This window comes from Gymnoscopelus braueri (assembly GCF_963280865.1).
Source record: "Gymnoscopelus braueri genome assembly, chromosome: 4".
NCBI lineage: Eukaryota > Metazoa > Chordata > Actinopteri > Myctophiformes > Myctophidae > Gymnoscopelus > Gymnoscopelus braueri.
Window position 1 is genome coordinate 18,848,298 of NC_137605.1, and position 19,673 is coordinate 18,867,970.

The 19,673-nt window shown below is 43.7% G+C and overlaps 1 protein-coding gene across 4 annotated transcripts in view; it reads right to left on the reverse strand.

Moving 5' to 3' along the window:
• The window catches only part of ddr1 (discoidin domain receptor tyrosine kinase 1), a 68,204-nt gene that overhangs the window by 39,547 nt on the left and 8,984 nt on the right, over positions 1 to 19,673 (reverse strand). For all 4 annotated transcript variants that reach the window (XM_080427648.1, XM_080427649.1, XM_080427647.1 and 1 more), the window contains exons 2-3: positions 6,363 to 6,520; positions 40 to 142 (exon numbers count right to left, since the gene is read on the reverse strand). In XM_080427648.1, the coding sequence (XP_080283774.1) occupies positions 40 to 142; positions 6,363 to 6,462 (203 nt within the window). In that variant the 5' untranslated portion in view covers positions 6,463 to 6,520. The remainder of the gene's footprint in view (positions 1 to 39; positions 143 to 6,362; positions 6,521 to 19,673) is intronic.

Here is a 19,673-nt window from a genome sequence, read left to right on the forward strand (position 1 = left end):
CACACACACACACACACACACACAAACACTCCTCATTACCGTCCATGTTTAGCCTCAGTGGAGTCTGACCAGGCACTGGAAGCTGTAATGTCAGAGTCAGGGATGGTGCCGTCCTCCATCCCAAGGGCATAACGACACTGAGCTGGAAGAGAGAGAGAGAGAGAGAGAGAGAGAGAGAGAGAGAGAGAGAGAGAGAGAGTTCACATCTTTTATTAAAAAGGTATACTGCAACAGGGTGTGTGCTGTTGAGTCAGACACCATATCAGACACATCTACCCACAGTCTCCTAGGTTTGAGTTCATACTTCATACTATATCATTTATAAATGTATATACTACGTACAAGTTTAAACTTTTATCTCATCTTACAAAGGATTACATTAGTTTTCCAATATACACACACAATACTCCACAGTGACAAAGAAAGAAACTGGTTATACAGTGTACAAAATATTAGATAATAATAATAAGACTGAAATATTAAATAAATATCCCATTTATATAAGTATTCAGACCATTCAATTAGTACTTGGTTAAAGTACATTTGGCAGTAATGCCTCAAAATGGTGGTGGTGCATTGGTGCACCTCCATTTTCAGGTCTCTCCAAAGATGCTCTACTACTGGGTTCAGGTCCAGACACTGGCTGGGCCACTCCAGGAATTTCACAGTTTTCCTAAAGTCACTCTAGGACGTTTTCTTGGCGGAATGCTTCGGATCTTGTCTTGTTGTAAAATTTTCGCTCAACCCTGAGATCCTGAGCACTCTGGAAAACATTTTCACTCAGGAGGATTGCTCTATATTTTTTTGCATCCATCTTTCCCTCTATCCTGACTAGTCTCCCAGTCTCTGTTACAGAAAAACATCCCAGATGCTACCACCACTGTGCTTGACTAGTAGGCATGGTACTGGGTGATGCTCATACACTGGTTTCCTCCATACAAAGCGTTGAGAAAGGTAGCCAAATAGTTAAATGTTCCTTTCATCAGACCACAGGATTTAACTTCTTATGGTCTGGGAGTTATTTGGATGTCTTTGGCAAACACCCAGTGGGCTATCATGTGCCTTTTAGTGAGGAATGCCTTCCGTCTGGCAACTCTACAATAAAGGCTTGATTGGTGCTGCTGCTGCATTGATGGTTGTCCTTCTGCAAGGTTATCCCACCTCCACAAAGGGATGCTGGTTCTCATGCATAGTGACCATTATGTTCTTGGTTACCTGTCTGATGAAGGCTCTTTGTCCCTGATAACAGTTTAGCTGTTATCAGATCTAGGAAGACTGTTGTTGGTTCCGAGGCCACTATGCTCTTTGGAACTTCCAAGGCTACCAAAGTTTTATTGTTTCCTTCCCCAGATCTGTGTCTTGACACAATCCTGTCTCGCAGGTCTACGAACAATTGGCTCTGTGCATAAACATAGTCCTGGGGTTTCCAGAGGGTGGCACACCCGTTTCCTGTTCCAGTTCATTTTCCTATAGCTGTCAGAACTGTCAGAACGCTCCACACGTCCCAGGCTCTTCTCCCTTCTGGCTCCCAAACTATGGAATGAACTCCCCATTGCAATTAGAACTGCAGGCTCACTCCCAATCTTCTGCCGTAATCTGAAGACTTACCTCTTCAGCCTCCACTTCAGCCCGTAGCACTTGCCCTAGCCTTGACGACCTTGCAGGATTATGCAAAGGCTAAAATGTAACTTAGATAGCATGTTATGTAGACAGATGCCAGGTCATTGTTGACCTGGCATCCTATAGTGTGAATAGTTTCAATGTAGGCTGATGGTTAGGTTCTTGGTTTACGCATGTATTAGTTATTATTAGATTATTGGTTTACTTATGTATTACTTTATTATTAGATTACTATTTTTATGCATTTGATGTATTATGTGTATTATGATGTATTATGATTATCTTGTGTCCTTGCTTACTGTAAGTCGCGTCTGCTAAATGCCTAAACTGTAAACTGTAAACTGATAGCTTTATTTGATTGGCTGATTTGACTAGGTCATTTGATTGATTGCTGCTTAGACAATCAAACTAAAGCTATAGGAAAATGAACCGGATCAGGAAACAGGTATGGCACCTTCTGGAAACCTGGGACTACAGTTATGCACAGAGCATATTCACTTGACGTCATGGCTTGGTTTTCACTCCGACATACTGTACACCATAAACTGTGAGACCTTTCATGGTTATGTAAGTCAATTACACACAGGTGGACTACAGTCAAGTTGCAGAAGCATCTCTAGGATGATTTAATTGATAGAATATAGGATCCACCAGAGAGCAATTATAAGTCTCATAATAAAGGCAGGGTCCCCACACATTTTTAGCAATGAATTTCCAAAACTTTTCCAAAACTTTTCCAGAATATTTAGCCCAATTTCCAGGCCTATATAACAATCATTCAGCGCAATAATGTGTCTCTTACTCCTATGTACAATGCCCAAAGATAGGCAGTGTAGCAAAAATAAAGCATAGAATGGTACAATTCCATTCAAAATTTCGTGCAAAATTAGGGCATAGCTCACTGGAATACAAGACTCATTATGGCATCCGTATGACTTATTTTTTTAAATAATATTGCCTTGCATTTGCCCCATTTATGAATTTAAAAGTAATGAAGGATGCAAGGATGTTTTAAATTACACTTTTGTTGTAGGTTTTCCTATGTTTTTCCTATTAAGTTTTCAACAAGAGGATACTGTCAGACACGAGGAGGGATGAACATAATTATGTAAAACAAATCAAGAGTGGTAAACTTAAAGTGCCATTTATTTTAGGAACAGTACAGTATCCGGCTAAGATTTGTGGCATAACTTGCGGGTCCTCTTCTCGCTTTACCCAGTCTTTAAACTTTTCATTTGTAAGCCACAAATTATTAAACAAACATTTCCCTGGCATTGTGGATCATACTACTAGTTCAACCGATATATTTTAACTGTGTTCGTTTACGCTTCACCGACTATTCACATGTTGCTCGCAATTGTTTGTTGGGACAGCAAACACACAACCTGCCCAAGTTGCCAGGTTGGTGTCACGTGACAAACGAACAGCTCTACAAGCTAACTACTCATCACGCTGCAGCACGTTGTGAGCTTGTAATAAATAATAAACAATTGAGACATACATTAGGCTGCCATCACACAACCCGTTCGGCGAAAAACTACTTATGTTACATATTTTGTGTAATGTTATACATGTTTATGAAAATGTTTTGTGTTAACAAAATCAATAGCCAAAAACAATGCATAGCCAAATATTTTTCCAGGACCCTTGATAAATTCCAGGACCTTTGATCAATTCCAAACCTTTTCCAGTACTGGATTTTTTAAATTTTTATTTCAAAATATTTCCAGGAATTTCATGACCGTGGGGACCCTGTAAAGGGTCTGAATACTTGATGTGATATTTAAATCTTTTATTTTAAAACATTTACAAAACACTCCCTAAAACCAGTTTTTGCTTTGTCTTTGTGTAGATTGATAAGAAAAATTATTCATTGAATCCATTCTAAGATTAGTCTGAAAAATACATGTGGAAAACAATGCCACTGCAGAATCTGGTGGAACAGATGTTTATTATCTCATTTATTTACTTTCAGTCGCTGTTCCTAATTGTAATTGTATCTCGTGTTCAGTTGATAGCCACGCTAATGAAGCATGTAGTGACTTGAACTGAATTGAAAAGAACCGAAGAGAGGGAAGGGGGAGAGAGGTTGCAGAGGGAGAAACAGAGAAAGAGTGAGAGAGACACGGGGGGATAGAAACAGGGGTAGAAAAAGGATAGAAAAAAAAAGACAGATTGCCATGTTGACAGCCAGAGACCGGATGGAGAGGTTAGCGGCAGCAGGGGTCTCATGTGTACAAGCATGCAGATGTCCAGGGGAAACTTAATATTTCCATCAGACTTGTCTGCGTCTGTGATTGGTCACAGGGCTTTTGGTTGTTTATGTCATCTCCACGACAACTTCCTGTATTCATGCCTCATAACCCAGATTGACCTGCTGGCTGAGATGTTGGGGGAAAATAAAATGCTGTTCTCTTTATTAAACTGCTCTCTTCTCATCTGTTGCCTGAGCTCTCAGCAAATTCGTCTCCATGGCGGGGGGAAATACGGTGATGGGAAGAGATGTGACTTAACTGTAAGCTTAGCCTACGTGAAGGTTACCATACTAGTGTGTGGATGAGAGTAAGCTATTATAAGATAAGTCAAGCTTAAAACGTGGCGCGAGACTCCACGTTATCAGCTCGCTCCGGTGTTGTTCAGCTTTCCGTACCCACATACTCGCCACAGACAGACTGGGACCAATCGTTTGATAACAGACACACCTTTTGGGTCACAATAGTGGTGGGAGCATTATACTGTGTGCCTTTCTTTAACCACAGTGACCTTGACCTTTGACCAAATACTTCTAATCAGTTCATCCTTGAGTCCAAGTGGATGTTTGTGCTAAATGTCATGAAATTCCCTCAAAGCGTTCCTGAGATATTTCATTCGCAAGGACGGGACAGACGGACGGACAACCCAAAGACATAACGCCTCCAGCATGGCTGTCCATGAAAAGAGCCACAGCAGCAAAGAACCCAGTAAGAGAATGCAGACCAGGTCACGGTTATCACCCCCTGGACAGCTGACATGGCAGGCATTATCAAACGATTGGTCCCAGGCAGGCAGCATCCAGAGAGAGATGAGAGGTCAGTATATGTATACATACATGCATGCATGCATGTATGCATGGATGGAGGGATGTGTATATATTGTATGTACGTGTGTGTGTGTGTATGTATGTATGTATGTATGGATGGATGGATGGAAGGATGGATGGCAGGCGAGTGGTGAAATCATTAGAATGTCTCATCCGTCAACAGTAAGTGCTGGGGAAGTGACTGGGTCTCCAGAGGGGGGGGGGTGTCAGGCTGTGGAGACAGACAGAGGTGGAGCAGGGAGGGGGGGGGGCCTGGGTGTCAATATCGGAGGCAGACAGTGATATGGTGTGGGAGATATGGTGTGTGTGTGTGTGTGTGTGTGTGTGTGTGTGTGTGTGTGTGTGTGTGTGTGTGTGTGTGTGTGTGTGTGTGTGTGTGTGTGTGTGTGTGTGTGTGTGTGTGTGTGTGTGTGTGTACACATGCGTGTGCGTGTGCATACTGTATGTGTGTGTATGATGGTGGCGAGGGTGTGGAGACGTGGGGGGGCGAGCTCAGTTGCCGTCGGTGAGTCAGTTGACTGGAATGTGGGGCTGAGGGACAAACCCTAACAGCACCCCCACCTCACCCCCCCCCCGAACATCACACACACACACACACACACACACACACACACACACACACACACACACACACACACACACACACACACACACACACACACACACACACACACACACACACACACACACACACACACACACACACACACACACACACACACACACACACACATCCTGCTCATCCCCACCCTGTGCCACATGGACAGGTGCCTATTTCATTACATCATCATCATGCTGCATGTGATACACGCCCTGCAGGCTCGTCTCCAGTCTTGTTATTTCTCTCTCTCTCTCTCACACCCTCACACTGTCTCTCTCTCTCTCTCTCTCTCTCTCTCTCTCTCTCTCTCTCTCTCTCTCACTCTACGCTGACCTACCTCTTTTCTTTCCCTGACCTTCTCTCTCTTCTTGTCCCTTTTTTCCATTAACACTCTTGTCTCGTGGGGCGCCGAGCCCCGAGGCTCAGACCGTCGTGCTGTGATTCTGTAACATTAAAGTCTAGCTGCTGTTGCAGGTACAGAAGGTTGACCTCACGGCAGGAACACAACACAGTCTTCTCTGCTTCTACCTGCTGCCCCCCCCCCACCCCCCTCTCCTTTGGCGTCTCCACCTCACTAGACCTCCCCTCCCCTCCAGCAGACAAATCTGTCCAGCTGCCTTGTACATTAGCGGGCAGGACGACGAGTGTCCGGAGCTGGCCGACCCCGCTTCCGCCGGTTCCGCATGACTGACTGTGACACAGACAGAGTGAGAGAGACGAGAGAGAGAGGGGACATCAAATAAAACCGCTGATGGCGGATGGGTAGAGACACGGCGTTCCAGTCTGAGAACGTGGGGAGAATGTCGGGAGCTCAAGAGATGGAGCGGCTCCAGGGAGCAGAGGAAGAGGAGGAGGTGGAGGAGGAGCAGAGAAGAAGAGAGCAAGTACGACTTTGACTTCCTCTCTACGCTTTGAAAAATTGTCTCTTTGTTTGTGGTAAGGAATAAAGACTTAATCTGAAGTAATGTTAAATAATGTTAAAGTTTTTAATGAAACTGTGTGTGTGTGTGTGGGGGGGGGGGGGTGTGCGCGTGTGTGCATGTGTGTGACGTTTTTACCTACCTGGGTTAAAGTGCCACTCGTGATCCTCTGCAGACGATGCCAGCGTCACCAAGACTGTAACCACGACGATGGGCAACAGCCGCAAGGCTGGCATTGCCATGGTAGCAGCAACACACCTGGTTACCTGTCCGGGGACACGCTGATGACCACAGGCATACCTGTCAGAGAGACAGAGAGAGAGAGAAAGGATTACAAAGACTGAAACCCTGGAATAGCTCATCAAACCTGGATGAGCAAAGTATCTTACAAATTGGTGTCTCTTCCCACAAACAATTAAGCAAGGCACTTATCCTCTAATGGCTTAATTGATGAACTGGGAGAACTGCCAGATGTAAGATGTGTATCTGTGTGAGTGTGAAACAGGGAGTGTGAAAGAGTATCTGTGCAGCAATCAACTCTGAATAAATAATGAAAAGGTAGAAAAAACATGAAAGAAGATCGCCAGAAACGTTTAAAGTGGTGACAGATCACAAGGAAAGATTCCATATCACAAATCAGAAAAACACAACAACAACACACATGACTGGTGTAAGAACAGATATCAGTATAACAACACATGTGGACACTAGCAGCGGAGGTATCACCCAGTTAGGGCAATGTGATTTAACTGAATGCATGTCAATAATACAGTAGATGGGAGTTGTGTCAAAAGATGAGGTGTGGAAATGGAACACTGTACAGCAGATCAGATTTTAAGTCTTTCATTGCAAGTACAAGTCAAGTCTGAAGTAATTCGAGACAAGGTCAAGTCAAGTCACGCAATCAGATTTTTGCAACTCAATTCCGACTCCAGTCCTCCAGCTCTGCTCATCCACATAATTGAATATCCATGCCAGTTTGGCAGTGACCAGTCAGTAATCAAAGTACCGTAGTCAAGTTGCAAGTCAAGTTAAATTCAATGTGAAAAAATGGTTGCTTGAAAACCAAAGCTGCAACCATTTGTGATCATATTTTAGGTTTTTTTAGGCTATGTGATGTAATGTAATTGTATTTCACCGTTTGTCTGTTTTCTGATGTTATTGTTTTTTCTGTTTTTCTGTTTTCTGTGAGGACTGCGGATGAAAATTAGCATCTTTGCTAAATCCGGTGTATTTACGTTCATGTGACGTTCATTAATATGCTCTGTCCTGTCTAAATAAACAAATAAAGTAAAAAGTAAAGTAAAGTCTTGACTCTTAATGCCCAGTCCACACCAATGCAACTATAGTCGCACAGAACTAACAACACAGAAGTCCAGGTCTAGTTTGTGACTTAAGTCTGAGTTGAGTCTAAGTCTATAGCTGTGTGGTACAGAATAAAAGTACAACACACACAAAATGACAGGAAAAACAGAGTCATGGTTTAGATAGAGGAAGGCTGCCTGTGGCGTGAGACTGAGTTTGAGGCTCTTTATGTTGGAATAGAGTCAGTCCACTAATATTGAGTGATACACAACTACCTCCTTGGGCTTAGAGGTATGTATGAATTTGACCTTTGTACTTACACACACGCATTACACACGCAGGTCAGTTGCCAAGAATTCTGGGCCCCATGAAAAGATATGATACTGGGCCTCTTAAAACATACAGATGATGACATTAATACTACAGGCCCCTGTATAGCCTCGGGCCCCATGAATCATTATGAATTTTCACAGCTTCATGACGGCTCTACCTTGTCATGCTACAGAACATCTATCTGAACAACACACACACACACACACACACACACACACACACACACACACACACACACACACACACACACACACACACACACACACACACACACACACACACACACACACACACACACACACACACACACACACACACACACACACACACACACATATACAAATCACACTCATTGCCTGCTGCTTCACCATGTTGCAACACAGGCACTTAAGATCCACTTTACCACAAACACTTCTGTCACACAAACTTCAAACTTCAAACTACACACACACACACACACACACACACACACACACACACACACACACACACTAACTTTTGTAACCCATGGCTACAGATCTCACTACGGCAAATTCTCCCGTTGATAAATCAGCCGTCTCGATCAGCGCCGCTTCTCAAAAAGTCATTTGTCTCAAAGCGCTCAACACAGCTTGCTCAGCAGCAGCGGGAACACATCCCCCGTAAGAACTGGCCACAAAACAACATGACAAAGGCCTTCTCGTGCACTCTAATTTGTTTTCTCCCTGTCAGGCAGACAGGCAGGCAGCCGGGCGGAAAAGCGGCAGGTAGGTAGCGACTAGCGACACAATTACGCATCATTGCCTTTGGAAAGGTTACATACGGAGGCGAGACTGAAGGCGGGGGGGGGGGGGGTAATTAGGCATCGCAATTCACTCCCCGTGAATGCCATAACATTACATGGCGGACATTTCTGTATTAAGAGCTGTCACTCATCTCCCATTTCTCCAACTCAATGGTTAAGAGTCGGGCAAAACACCCCAAACCACCTTCATTTAATGGTCCACACCTGGAGGGCAAAGTTGTGGCCGTGTGTGGAGTGAATAATGGATGGGGCAAAAAGATACGAGTGGCTGAGAATAGAATAAATGCAGCTGCAAAGAGAGGTGAGGTTAAATAGGGGAAGAGTGGACGAAAAATGGGAAAGACAGAGATATAAGAGAAAAAGAGGAAGGTGAAGTGTATGTATGGCATGGGGGGTGTTTTAAGTCTATTAAAAGGACACTTATTATCAAATAGCCTAGGTATAAAATAGGGCTTAAGTGGTTAATGTATGTTTTATAATGTAATCATTTATATCTGAAAAGTAACTAGTAACTAGTAACTAATACGTTTTCAGATAATTGTAGTGGAGTAAAAGTACAACCAATATTTACAAGCAACTTTACAGAAAAATAAGCCCAATGTCGCTTATAATAAGTGGACATGGCAACACTGCTACCGTAGTGTTTACATTTTACAGAGACCTGAGTGGACAGACACAGCTGTGAGCCGACCAATCAGTAGCAGCAGCGTTATACTTCACAGCTTTAGCCCCGCTTAGCCCAGCTCAGACCTACCCAAGACTGGGTACTTTTTAGGCACCAGTTTAGTACCACTTACACACCACTCTACCCACTTCATTGTAGTGGAAACCGTCGCTGTGGTGGGCGGTGTGGGGTGGGGCTAGGTAAGTCCATGTATATGGAAAGCCGCCTTTAGATATGTGAGCTTATCATACAAAGAACAGCACACAACAGAACAGCACTAATGAATTAGATATTGGCCATTTGAACAGAGTGACTTTCACTCTTACAAAATGGTTGTGAGCAGCATGAAAGCAAAGCACCATTTGCTGAAATTGAAATGAGTCAGTTAACCACTTTCCACCTGAGGCCCTACTTTGGGCATGTCAGTATAGGCAAAAATGTTAATAGAATTTCTAAGAATTTCTAAAATTGCATTTTTTTTTGTGACAATTGCTGGTTATTTGTTCATATGTGCATTGTTTTGGTGCTGTACCTACTTTACTTTGGGCTACTGAATATGACACATTTATCCTGAGGGAATAGTACATGTTTATTATATCATATCTAGTGGTTTGGAATGTAACCAAGGAATTCCATTGAGACAAAGGGTTGGAAAGCTCACTCAGTCATCTACACGTATGTGTAAATGGGTTTTAGGGACAATATAGCCTTAAATCCCACCTGTGTGATTTAAAAAAACTGATGACCATTCCTGAACTGCTGATTATTCTGTATTCTTAAGTCTTAAAAAACCAGAGCTTACCCTATTAAATTGTAACATGAAATATTTCCATTCCATCTCACAACTCCTCAAATCCTTTGTACACACTGGGTTTTAAGGGTGTTGAGGGAGACAAAGTTGTCCATGCATTTCCATGACGACGGGGTCTTAAGATAAGGAGGCCTAAGGAGGGGTGACAGCTGTGTGTATGTGTGTGCGTGTGCATGTGCATGCATCCATGCTTGTGTGTGTGTACGCGTGCGTGCGTACGCGAGTGTGCGCGTGCATGTGTGAGTGGGGGTCTCCCTATAGACCCTCTGTGTTGCGGCTTCATCTCTGAGCAGACTGGCCGGAGCAGGCAGCTGACGCACAGCTGTAGTGACATAGAGAGAGAGAGAGAGAGAGAGAGAGAGAGAGAGAGAGAGAGAGAGAGAGAGAGAGAGAGAGAGAGAGAGAGAGAGAGAGAGAGAGAGAGAGAGAGAGAGAGGGGGGGAGAGATGCAAGAGCAGCCATGATGACATCTCAGCGCATGTGTGTGGCTGTTTCAGAGAACGGAGGTGGTGTAAAGAGAATTTGAATTATTGCCTTGTAGTGTGTGTGTGTGTGTGTGTGTGTGTGTGTGTGTGTGTGTGTGTGTGTGTGTGTGTGTGTGTGTGTGTGTGTGTGTGTGTGTGTGTGTGTGTGTGTGTGTGTGTTTACACGTGCCTGTATATGTGGCAGTTCGGGAACAGAAGAGATTTCAGGGATAGCCAGCCAGTGCAGCTGTCCTCAATGAGAGACAGACTCAACACAACACACACACACACACACACACACACACACACACACACACACACACACACACACACACACACACACACACACACACACACACACACACACACACACAAAGTGTTCCAGGAGACAGAGAGAGAGAGAGAGAGAGAGAGAGAGAGAGAGAGAGAGAGAGAGAGAGAGAGAGAGAGAGAGAGAGAGAGAGAGATGGGGAGGGAGGGAGAGAAAGAGTAACAACATGAGTGAGTTAGACTCAGAGTGACAGCGTATTTTGAGAAAACGCCCAGGGCGGCCAATCGACTGAGAAAGTGTATGCATATGTGTGTGTGTGTGTGTGTGTGTGTGTGTGTGTGTGTGTGTGTGTGTTGTGTGTGTGTGTGTGTGTGTGTGTGTGTGTGTGTGTGTGTGTGTGTGTGTGTGTGTGTGTGTGTGTGTGTGTGTGAATGCCAGATGACGCCATGTTGAAACAGGGGCTTTAATGGATTACAGTGGAGCTAAGCATGCAGAACCAGCACCGACAATCTCCGAGGTCCACACATTAGGCCTCACACACAGTCACCATGACAACGGCACCGCACCACAAACCCACCCGAGTCGCTGCGTACTGACTGACATACATATCAGATTCATACCGCGTTTTGTTTAGATGCATATCTGTAAAATGTCTATGTTTATTAATGTAAGTATGCAAACAACGTTTTGTACGTCCTAGAGATAGTGAGAGGGTGGGTGATCGGGCCTGTAGGAGATGGACAGCTCCTTCACAATATAGAAAACTCTATCTTCGTTATTTGAAGTCTGCATTTGTATGCAGTCTGTGAAAAATAAACCAAACCCCAAATCTAGTGCCTGCACGCATAGATCGTTTATAAATGCGATTCTGACAGCATCTCATGATGACAATCCAACCTCCTTTTCTGATTTGCTCATCCAAAATAGCACAGAGGAGTTACGTAGATTAGGGTCTTTGTATGGGCTACCGGTTACGGGCAGAGTGAATGCTAATGAATTCATTTGCAACTCCCATACCATGATAAACTAATTCTCAACTTTTCAGGGTTTTTAACAGGAACTATTTCTAAAATAGCTACTCATCTTAAGTAGCACCTGGGACAGTTAGATCGCGCCCTATCTATCGGTGATTGTCTCTCGGCAATGTGCAGACAGCTGTGAAATTCTTTCGACCAGATACTCGGCGATGCGAGGAGAGAAGAGAAACGAGCATAATGCTCCAAGGCCGCAGCCTGAGAATAAGAAAACAGCAGGGAGGTTTTTGGTGAGTGCAGGCGAAACAGAGTCGTCGCATAACCGTCCAAGAACATTGTTGATACTGGAGGCAAGTGGTTCTCAACAGGTGGTGGCTTAGGAGAGAAAGAGAGGGAGGGAGAGAGAGAAAGAGAGAGAGGAGAGGGGCTGAGCGAAGGAGAGGTAGGGGGGAGAAAAGGAGGGGAGATATTTAAAGAGCGAGAGAGAGAGAGAAGTAGGGAGGAATAGAGTGAGCCGGAGAGGAGGAGCGGGTGAGAAGAGGGGAAAGTGAGAGAGAGAGAAAGGGAGAGAGAGAGACTGAGCGAGGGAGAGCAAAAAGTGTGCGTGTTGTATTCTGGAGCAGACAGCAGCACGCTGTGAAGACCAGTCACCTCCACTCTTTGCTCTCCACTCACACAATCACAATGGTATGGTAATCCAAAAGCAGGGCCTAATGAATACTTATGAGCAGCTGCTGGCTCTGTCCTGCGCTACAAAATACAACTGACAGCGGAAGAAGAAGTGAGAAGAGTGTGTGTGTGAGTGTGTGTGTGTGTTCGGGGGACAGGTCAGGAAGATAGGAAGAAAGGCAAAGAGAGAGAGAGAGAAACGGACACAGATAGACAGGCAAAGGGAAGGGAGTCAAATCACAATGAGTTCCCATTGCATCATAGATAGACAGTTTGCCAAACTTTCTCTCTCTCTCCGTCTATAATTAGATTGCTTCTGTCAGTCAGTGCAAACCTGGCGAGGACGCCTCACCATTAGCTACGCGCGCTCGCCTCCCTGCCTACAGAGTGGCCCCGACGCTGGCACCAAGCACCAACATTCACCCCTCCTTTCTACTTTTAGAAGTTGCCCATGATGTAAGGCTGTCTGTCCCTGTCTCACTGTAAATGGCCCGCTGTCCCGTGTGCAGTCCAGCGACGTGTGAAGTCTAGCAAGGAGGCCAGATAGAGCGGCAGTCTGATTGACTCAGACATGACGAATGACCACCGGGGAGTGGGAGAGGAGTCAGCGCTTTGATTTGGATTTCCTGTTAGGGAGCTGGCAAAGGAGTCAAACCAACAGCGCCAACCAAGACCTACTATGAATGAATCACTTAAATTAAGTAGTAAGTATAGTATGACCTAGATAGATAGATTCAAATTAAGTAGTAAGTATAGTATGACCTAGATAGATAGATAGATAGATAGATAGATAGATAGATAGATAGATAGATAGATAGATAGATAGATAGATAGATAGATAGATAGATAGATAGATAGATAGATAGATAGATAGATAGATAGATAGATAGATAGATAGATAGATAGATAGACAGACAGACAGACAGACAGACAGACAGACAGACAGACAGACAGACAGACAGACAGATAGACAGGCACCTTTAGCCAAAGCATTATACAAGTGCAATTTCACCCATTGACACACTGATGGCTCAGGAAACCATGCAAGGTACCAACCTTCAGTGCCTTGCTCAAGGACAGTTCGACACAAAGCCAGGAGAGCCGGGGATCAAAACCGGAAACCTTCCGGTTCCAAAACAGCCACTCTATTGTACCTACAGTAGTATTAGTACAGCATAGCACAGCATGGTGTGATATAGTGAAGTAGCATAGCACAGCAACAGCATGGTGTGGTATACTATAGCATGGTATAGTAATACAGCCCTGTTTAGTATTTTATGACAATGTCAGTTACTTAAAGAGATATACATACATAAATAGATGCATGAATCTGTCACCCTGTCATTCACATGTTGCCACAGATACACCAGTCATTCATGACAGATGTCCACCAGGGGATGAGGGGGAGCTCTGTCTGTGCTCTTTGTTTAGGATTTCCTGTCAGTGCTGAGGGAGACGAGTCCCCTCTGAAAAGGAAGTGTGTTTTTGCCCAACACTTTCAAGGGTCGTGATAGCGTCAGCTACGGAAACGATGCTGTTTTTCCTGAGTAGGAGCTAGTGTGTGTGTGTGTGTGTGTGTGTGTGTGTGTGTGTGTGTGTGTGTGTGTGTGTGTGTGTGTGTGTGTGTGTGTGTGTGTGTGTGTGTGTGTGTGTGTGTGTGTGTGTGTGCGTGTGCGTGTGCGTGTGCGTGCGCGTGGTTGTTGTTAGTGGAAGTGCTGGTCCCCAGGCCCTAGTCTTTCCATGTCTCCATAACGAACCTGCTTCAAAAGTAAAGCTGTAAAGTTGGGTTGGCAGCGCTGTCATCCATCATCTCCAAAGAATTTCCTATGACCTTCTTTCAAGTCTCCTTCATTACAAACATTAGGATTTGGGTGTAATGTTTCCATGGCTGTGACTAACACACTACCTCACTATATCCACTGTTTGTAAGGAGACCAGACAACCAGTGGCTCATTTATCTCTACTGAAACTAATGTACAATTGTGTATTGACAAGTTTGTCCCAGCTGGGGAAATGACAGGTTTCCTGCACCAGTCTCATGTTTGTTTGTTTATTGATTGTATTCATAGTTATTAAAAGTTTGAACATAAATGGCTGTTCTAATGCCTATAGCACGATGCACTGATGAGCATCTTATCTTGCACGTTAGTAGTTGAGTGTAATTGAGTCTCGCTCTAGTCTTATCAACCGATGTTGGTGAATAATAATAACAAGTGATGAAGTGATGTGTTCATGTGTAGCCTTGAGGGAAATAAACACTTTAACCGAAGTGACCTGAGTCAAGAGAGGCTGTGTGCTGAGTCAACACACTGACTCACATGTGTGAGGTGTCATACTATGGTATAAAACTGAAAACATATAGTTATTACTCACAATACTCAGACACACTGATTAGTTCTCTGGGCATCTATGAGCTGTCAGGAAGGCATGGGTGGGGGTGGGGAATGATGTCCTCCTAGTACAGCTCATAACAACACAGTACACATTTTTCTTCTCTTTTTTTGGATACCAGTTTTCAGCTTCACACAGATGATGGCTGCTCAGATGGTTAAGATGAGCGTTCAGGGGGAACAGTTAGGGCTTTATTGTCTTGCTCAGGGACACTTCAACACATAGACCGGTTCCAGGAGGCGAACCGGTGACCTTCTAATTAACAGACAACCTCTCTAAAGCATTGGCCGCCATTAAATCAGGCTTTTTTTCAAATGTGCGTCTTTCATCTACATTTTCGCTTACCGTCGACAAAGAAAAATGACATACTGTACATGGAATCAAACTTCCCAAAACAATCTCTCTCTCTCTCCCCCCCCCCCCATCATGGTCGAGGCAGATGGTCGCCCACCCTAGAACCTGGTTTTGCTCAAGATTTCCCCCTGTTAAGGAGGAGTTTTTCCTTGCCACTGTGGCCAAGTGCTTGCTCAGGCGTGAAACGTTGGTTTCTGCTCTAGTCAACATGTAAAGTGTCTTGAGACAACTTGTTTTGTTTTGGCATTTGGCATTGTAAGATTGAATTGAATTGAAATATCCGTGAGGTGCAAGCGTTGGTCTCAAATCTGAAAGCACAGGGGCTGTTAGTCACACACGCTTGCTTCATGATTAACTCATGGCCATCTACACACACAATGCCAGTTCCATGAGTCAGGGGAGCTGTATGCTGCTACTACTGGTCCTAACAGTAAGTCAGCTGGTCGTACACCTGCGTGTCATGCTACTTGTGAATAGCTGGAAGTGTCAGTCAGGACTGTGGAATCTCAATGGGGTTGAGTATAATCACACTAGGATGAGGAAGGAAGAGATAAAAAAAAACAGAAAGGATAAGTCACGGGCTGAGGAGAGCTGAGGGATAACTCTACAACAGTGGCAGGGAACCAGCCCCGAATTGAGCCACAATTTCACTAAAAGGCAAAACCAGAGTAAACAGCCTTGAGTTCGAGAGTGATTGAAGACGCTCTGTTGGGGGGTGTCAAGAGATGAAAGAGGTAAGATAAGAGTAGCGGAGAGAGGGAGAAAGGCAAAGAGAGGGAGGGAGATAATAAGTGAAAGAGATGGAGTACAGTGATAGAGTGAGGAATTGAGAGTGGGAAAGAAAGAAGGGGAAAAGAGAGAGAGAGAGAAGGGGGAGGAAGAACTGGAGTGCAGAAGAAATGAATAGCATGGCTCTTTACTGAGTGAGGACTGACTCATTAAGGACAACTCTCTGCTCTCCAAAAGAAAGAAAAAAAGAAAAAAGAATTCAGAACTTCAACTACAGTAAGTGCCTGCTAGCTCAGTCACAGCATGGCAGCACTACAAAGTAGCAGTGTGCAACAACACAGCCCCTTAACAGCTCCCATTCCCCGGCAACTAACGTGAACACATTTACATAATAACAGTCATGAATTCAGGCTTAGGGGGGAGTGTGGCAAGGGTAAAAAAATGGCTGTAATAAACCTAGATTCATTACCGCGCAGCTTAGCCAAGTCGCAATCAATCATAACCAAGAGGGAAAATGCCCTTGTCTCCTACCCCCCACCCTGCTTTTCCCTGGACCCCTACTCCCTGTCAATTTTGGAAGTAAGCCCTCCCTGGTCCTCTCTATCGAGCATGAACTGCAGCATTACAGCGATGGCACATTCTTCAGCATACATGCACAGCAGACAGGAACCAATTGGTGATTCGTCACCAGAGGTGGGAGTTAGGCCATCAACTGGCCAGATAGAAATATGTGGCAGCACAGTGTGTCAGGAAGCATACCCAATTTTGGTGTCAAAATGTTCATTTCCTTTGTTTTTGGACTTGAAGTTGATTTATATTTGTACTGTAGCTATAACAGTAGGTTGTTAATGTAGGACACATTCTATTAGTACCCGTATTGGTATGTGACTGTGTACATAGATACTGTCCTTGAGCTAATCCATTTTAGTCTAAACAGATTATTATCTACAAGTATTGGAACAGCATAAATACATATATAGCCTATTTATATGATTGAGATTTCAGTTCCTTCTTGCTTTTTTCTCACCATCAGTTCACTGTCGGCTGGAAGGAAAGGTCTTGAAATTATTTGTGGTTTGTCACTGTCTTTCCAAGTTCCATTTCTTTGCCATCACTACAGTTGTTGCTGATGAGAGTAAATTTTTCACACGACATGACGTAAAAATGTATATTCTTTGACTCTGAGGAAGACGCAAGTCGAAACGTCAGTCAACGCTGCAAAATAATAAATATGTGTAGTAGACCAGTCGAGGGCTCCAGTATTTTATTTGGGTAGTCTCTCTTGAAGTGCCCAGGTATTATTCTCTCTGATTCAGGTTGTCCCGGTTGAACACAGACGAGCCCTTCTACCTTCAACTGGGTGAAGCGTGCTGGACTTCTCTTTGTAAAAAAAGTTATATTCTCAATCTGCCTGGACATTGTATGTCTTTTGTGACTTTCTTCCTGACCTCAATCTCAATACTGCTGTCTCGTTAACTGTGGTTGAAAAATAGTTGCAGCCTGGTACTAAACAGGAAACACACTTGAACCAATGATATGCTACCAGTCAGGACATGCTGTGTCAATTAAATTCACGCAGCAGCGCATCTCCCCTGATATGATTCACTGGGATTCACATTCAAACCAGCAAACCTGAGCGTGATTAGTATAGATATAGTTATAGTATAGCATACTACTACACCATCGTTGCATTCTATTCTAAGGAAATAAATCCACATAAACTTGACAAATATCTTGCTTAGTGTTGTCAGCAGCTTTGGGAGCTGACAAGAACCATAGTAAGTTGTCTACTTTTAAGCCGGTAAATGCGTGACGCCATATATCTCCCCACATACTGTAAGGTAGCAGAAACACACTTGTCTGTCAGAGTCTGGTGCTTTCCCATGGGAAGCTAGTTTAAACTCCAACAAACTGCCACAGCCGTCAGGTTTCGGTTCTCACGGCTCAGAGCTCCTCCATGACACGCATGGAGGAGCATTGCCTATATTGTACACATAGTTAAATTATTTGACTTGACTTGTCAGTACACGTACACTCAGGGAAGTGTACATTGTGTCTCTCCATATTGCTCTATGTAACCCATTTGAACTGGTAAAAGCTTAAGTTCACTTTCCAACTTTCAAATTAATATAGCTGTCTTTTTGTCACCTTCCAAGTTGCCTGGTGCTTACAATACAAATTAACCTGTGCACCATCGGCAAAGACACGAACTGCAGTGACAAGGAACTTCTAGAGCAGGGGTGGGCAACCTGTTTGGACACATGATCACTTAGCCGTTTTCCAAGGCTGGTGTGCTCACCCAGTGCCAGACAGTGATTGCGTTTGTCTTATTATAGGCTGCTAATTAGAATAACTCGCAAGAAATAATCACCATTTGGGCTTTTGGCCCATTCCTACGCTCTTTGAGAGGCCCCCATACTCCCCATACAATGCTGGGTGTCCTCCTTCTGTCCACATAACCTTTTAGTGATCTTGTACATAATGTACACAATGTACCGTACAGTACATTGTATGATCAGATGTAGTCAACAATGTAGTTTTATTTTTTAAAAGCAGAAGTCATTAGAGAATGTGTTACTATTGTGTTATTCAATTATGAAAACAACCAACAAACAATTTGTTTGAATGAATGACTTATAGACAGTGTAGGTGTGCCTATAAACGATGCTGTGAGTTATGCCCTCATCTCCCACGATAACAATGTAGAGCTACAAAATCCAACCGACATCCGACGGAAGTTGGAACATTGTGTGTGATTGCTCGATGTGCTCGTGATATTGTTGTATTTGCGCAATCAGTCAGAAACATACAATTTTTAAGAAAGGTACTTCGTAGTTCGTCCTCCATCTGTTTTCTGCATCATTGCAGTTTCACACCCATGCCTCTCAGTCAGAAAATAAACAACAGTCTACTGTAGTGTAGTGTCTCATCTGTGTCAATGATTATACACATATAACTATATAAAGCTACAACAAAGTATGCAACTATACAAGCATAGAAAGTCAAAAATTTGATAATAAAGCATTTAAAAAAGTCAATAATTTAATGAATAATAAGTAAGATAAAGAAAAAAGCTTTATGCACAGCAGACAATAGTGGTTAAATGGTTGTTTTTGATCAATTCATGATCGATCACCTGGTAGATAAAAAAGGTGGTTGCCCACCGTTATTCTAGAGCTTGGAGGTTGAGCCTGGCTGTTAACACTCATCTTTCACAGGTATGAGGAACGTAGTAGCTCTCTAGTAGCATTAGCATGGTAATATGATAGGGGAGGCTGCAGTAAAATGTGTACGTGTGTAAAATGGTGAGTTTACCCTATGACCCGTAGGTATTTTACACATGGTATAGTCAGAGTTAAATGAACATTATGTGGATCTGTGCTGCTAGCTGTGCAGTTCTGACTGATTCATATACAATAGTGTACCAGTATGTGTATTGTCTTACACATCTTTTGTGTACAATTTTTGAGTGTTCATGTTTCATTTCTTCAACCATTATGTCCACGACCCGGCAAACATTTGAATCAAATTGAAGTGAAGTGCCAACTGACAACGTATAGGTGCGTTTTAGAACCGTGGTGTGACAGCAAAGTCACAGACCAATTCTCTGTATTCAATTTACACCACCCTCACACTACCACCAGTCACAGCAATGAGGGTGTGTGTGTGTGTGTGTGTGTGCGTGTGCGTGTGTGTGCGTGCGT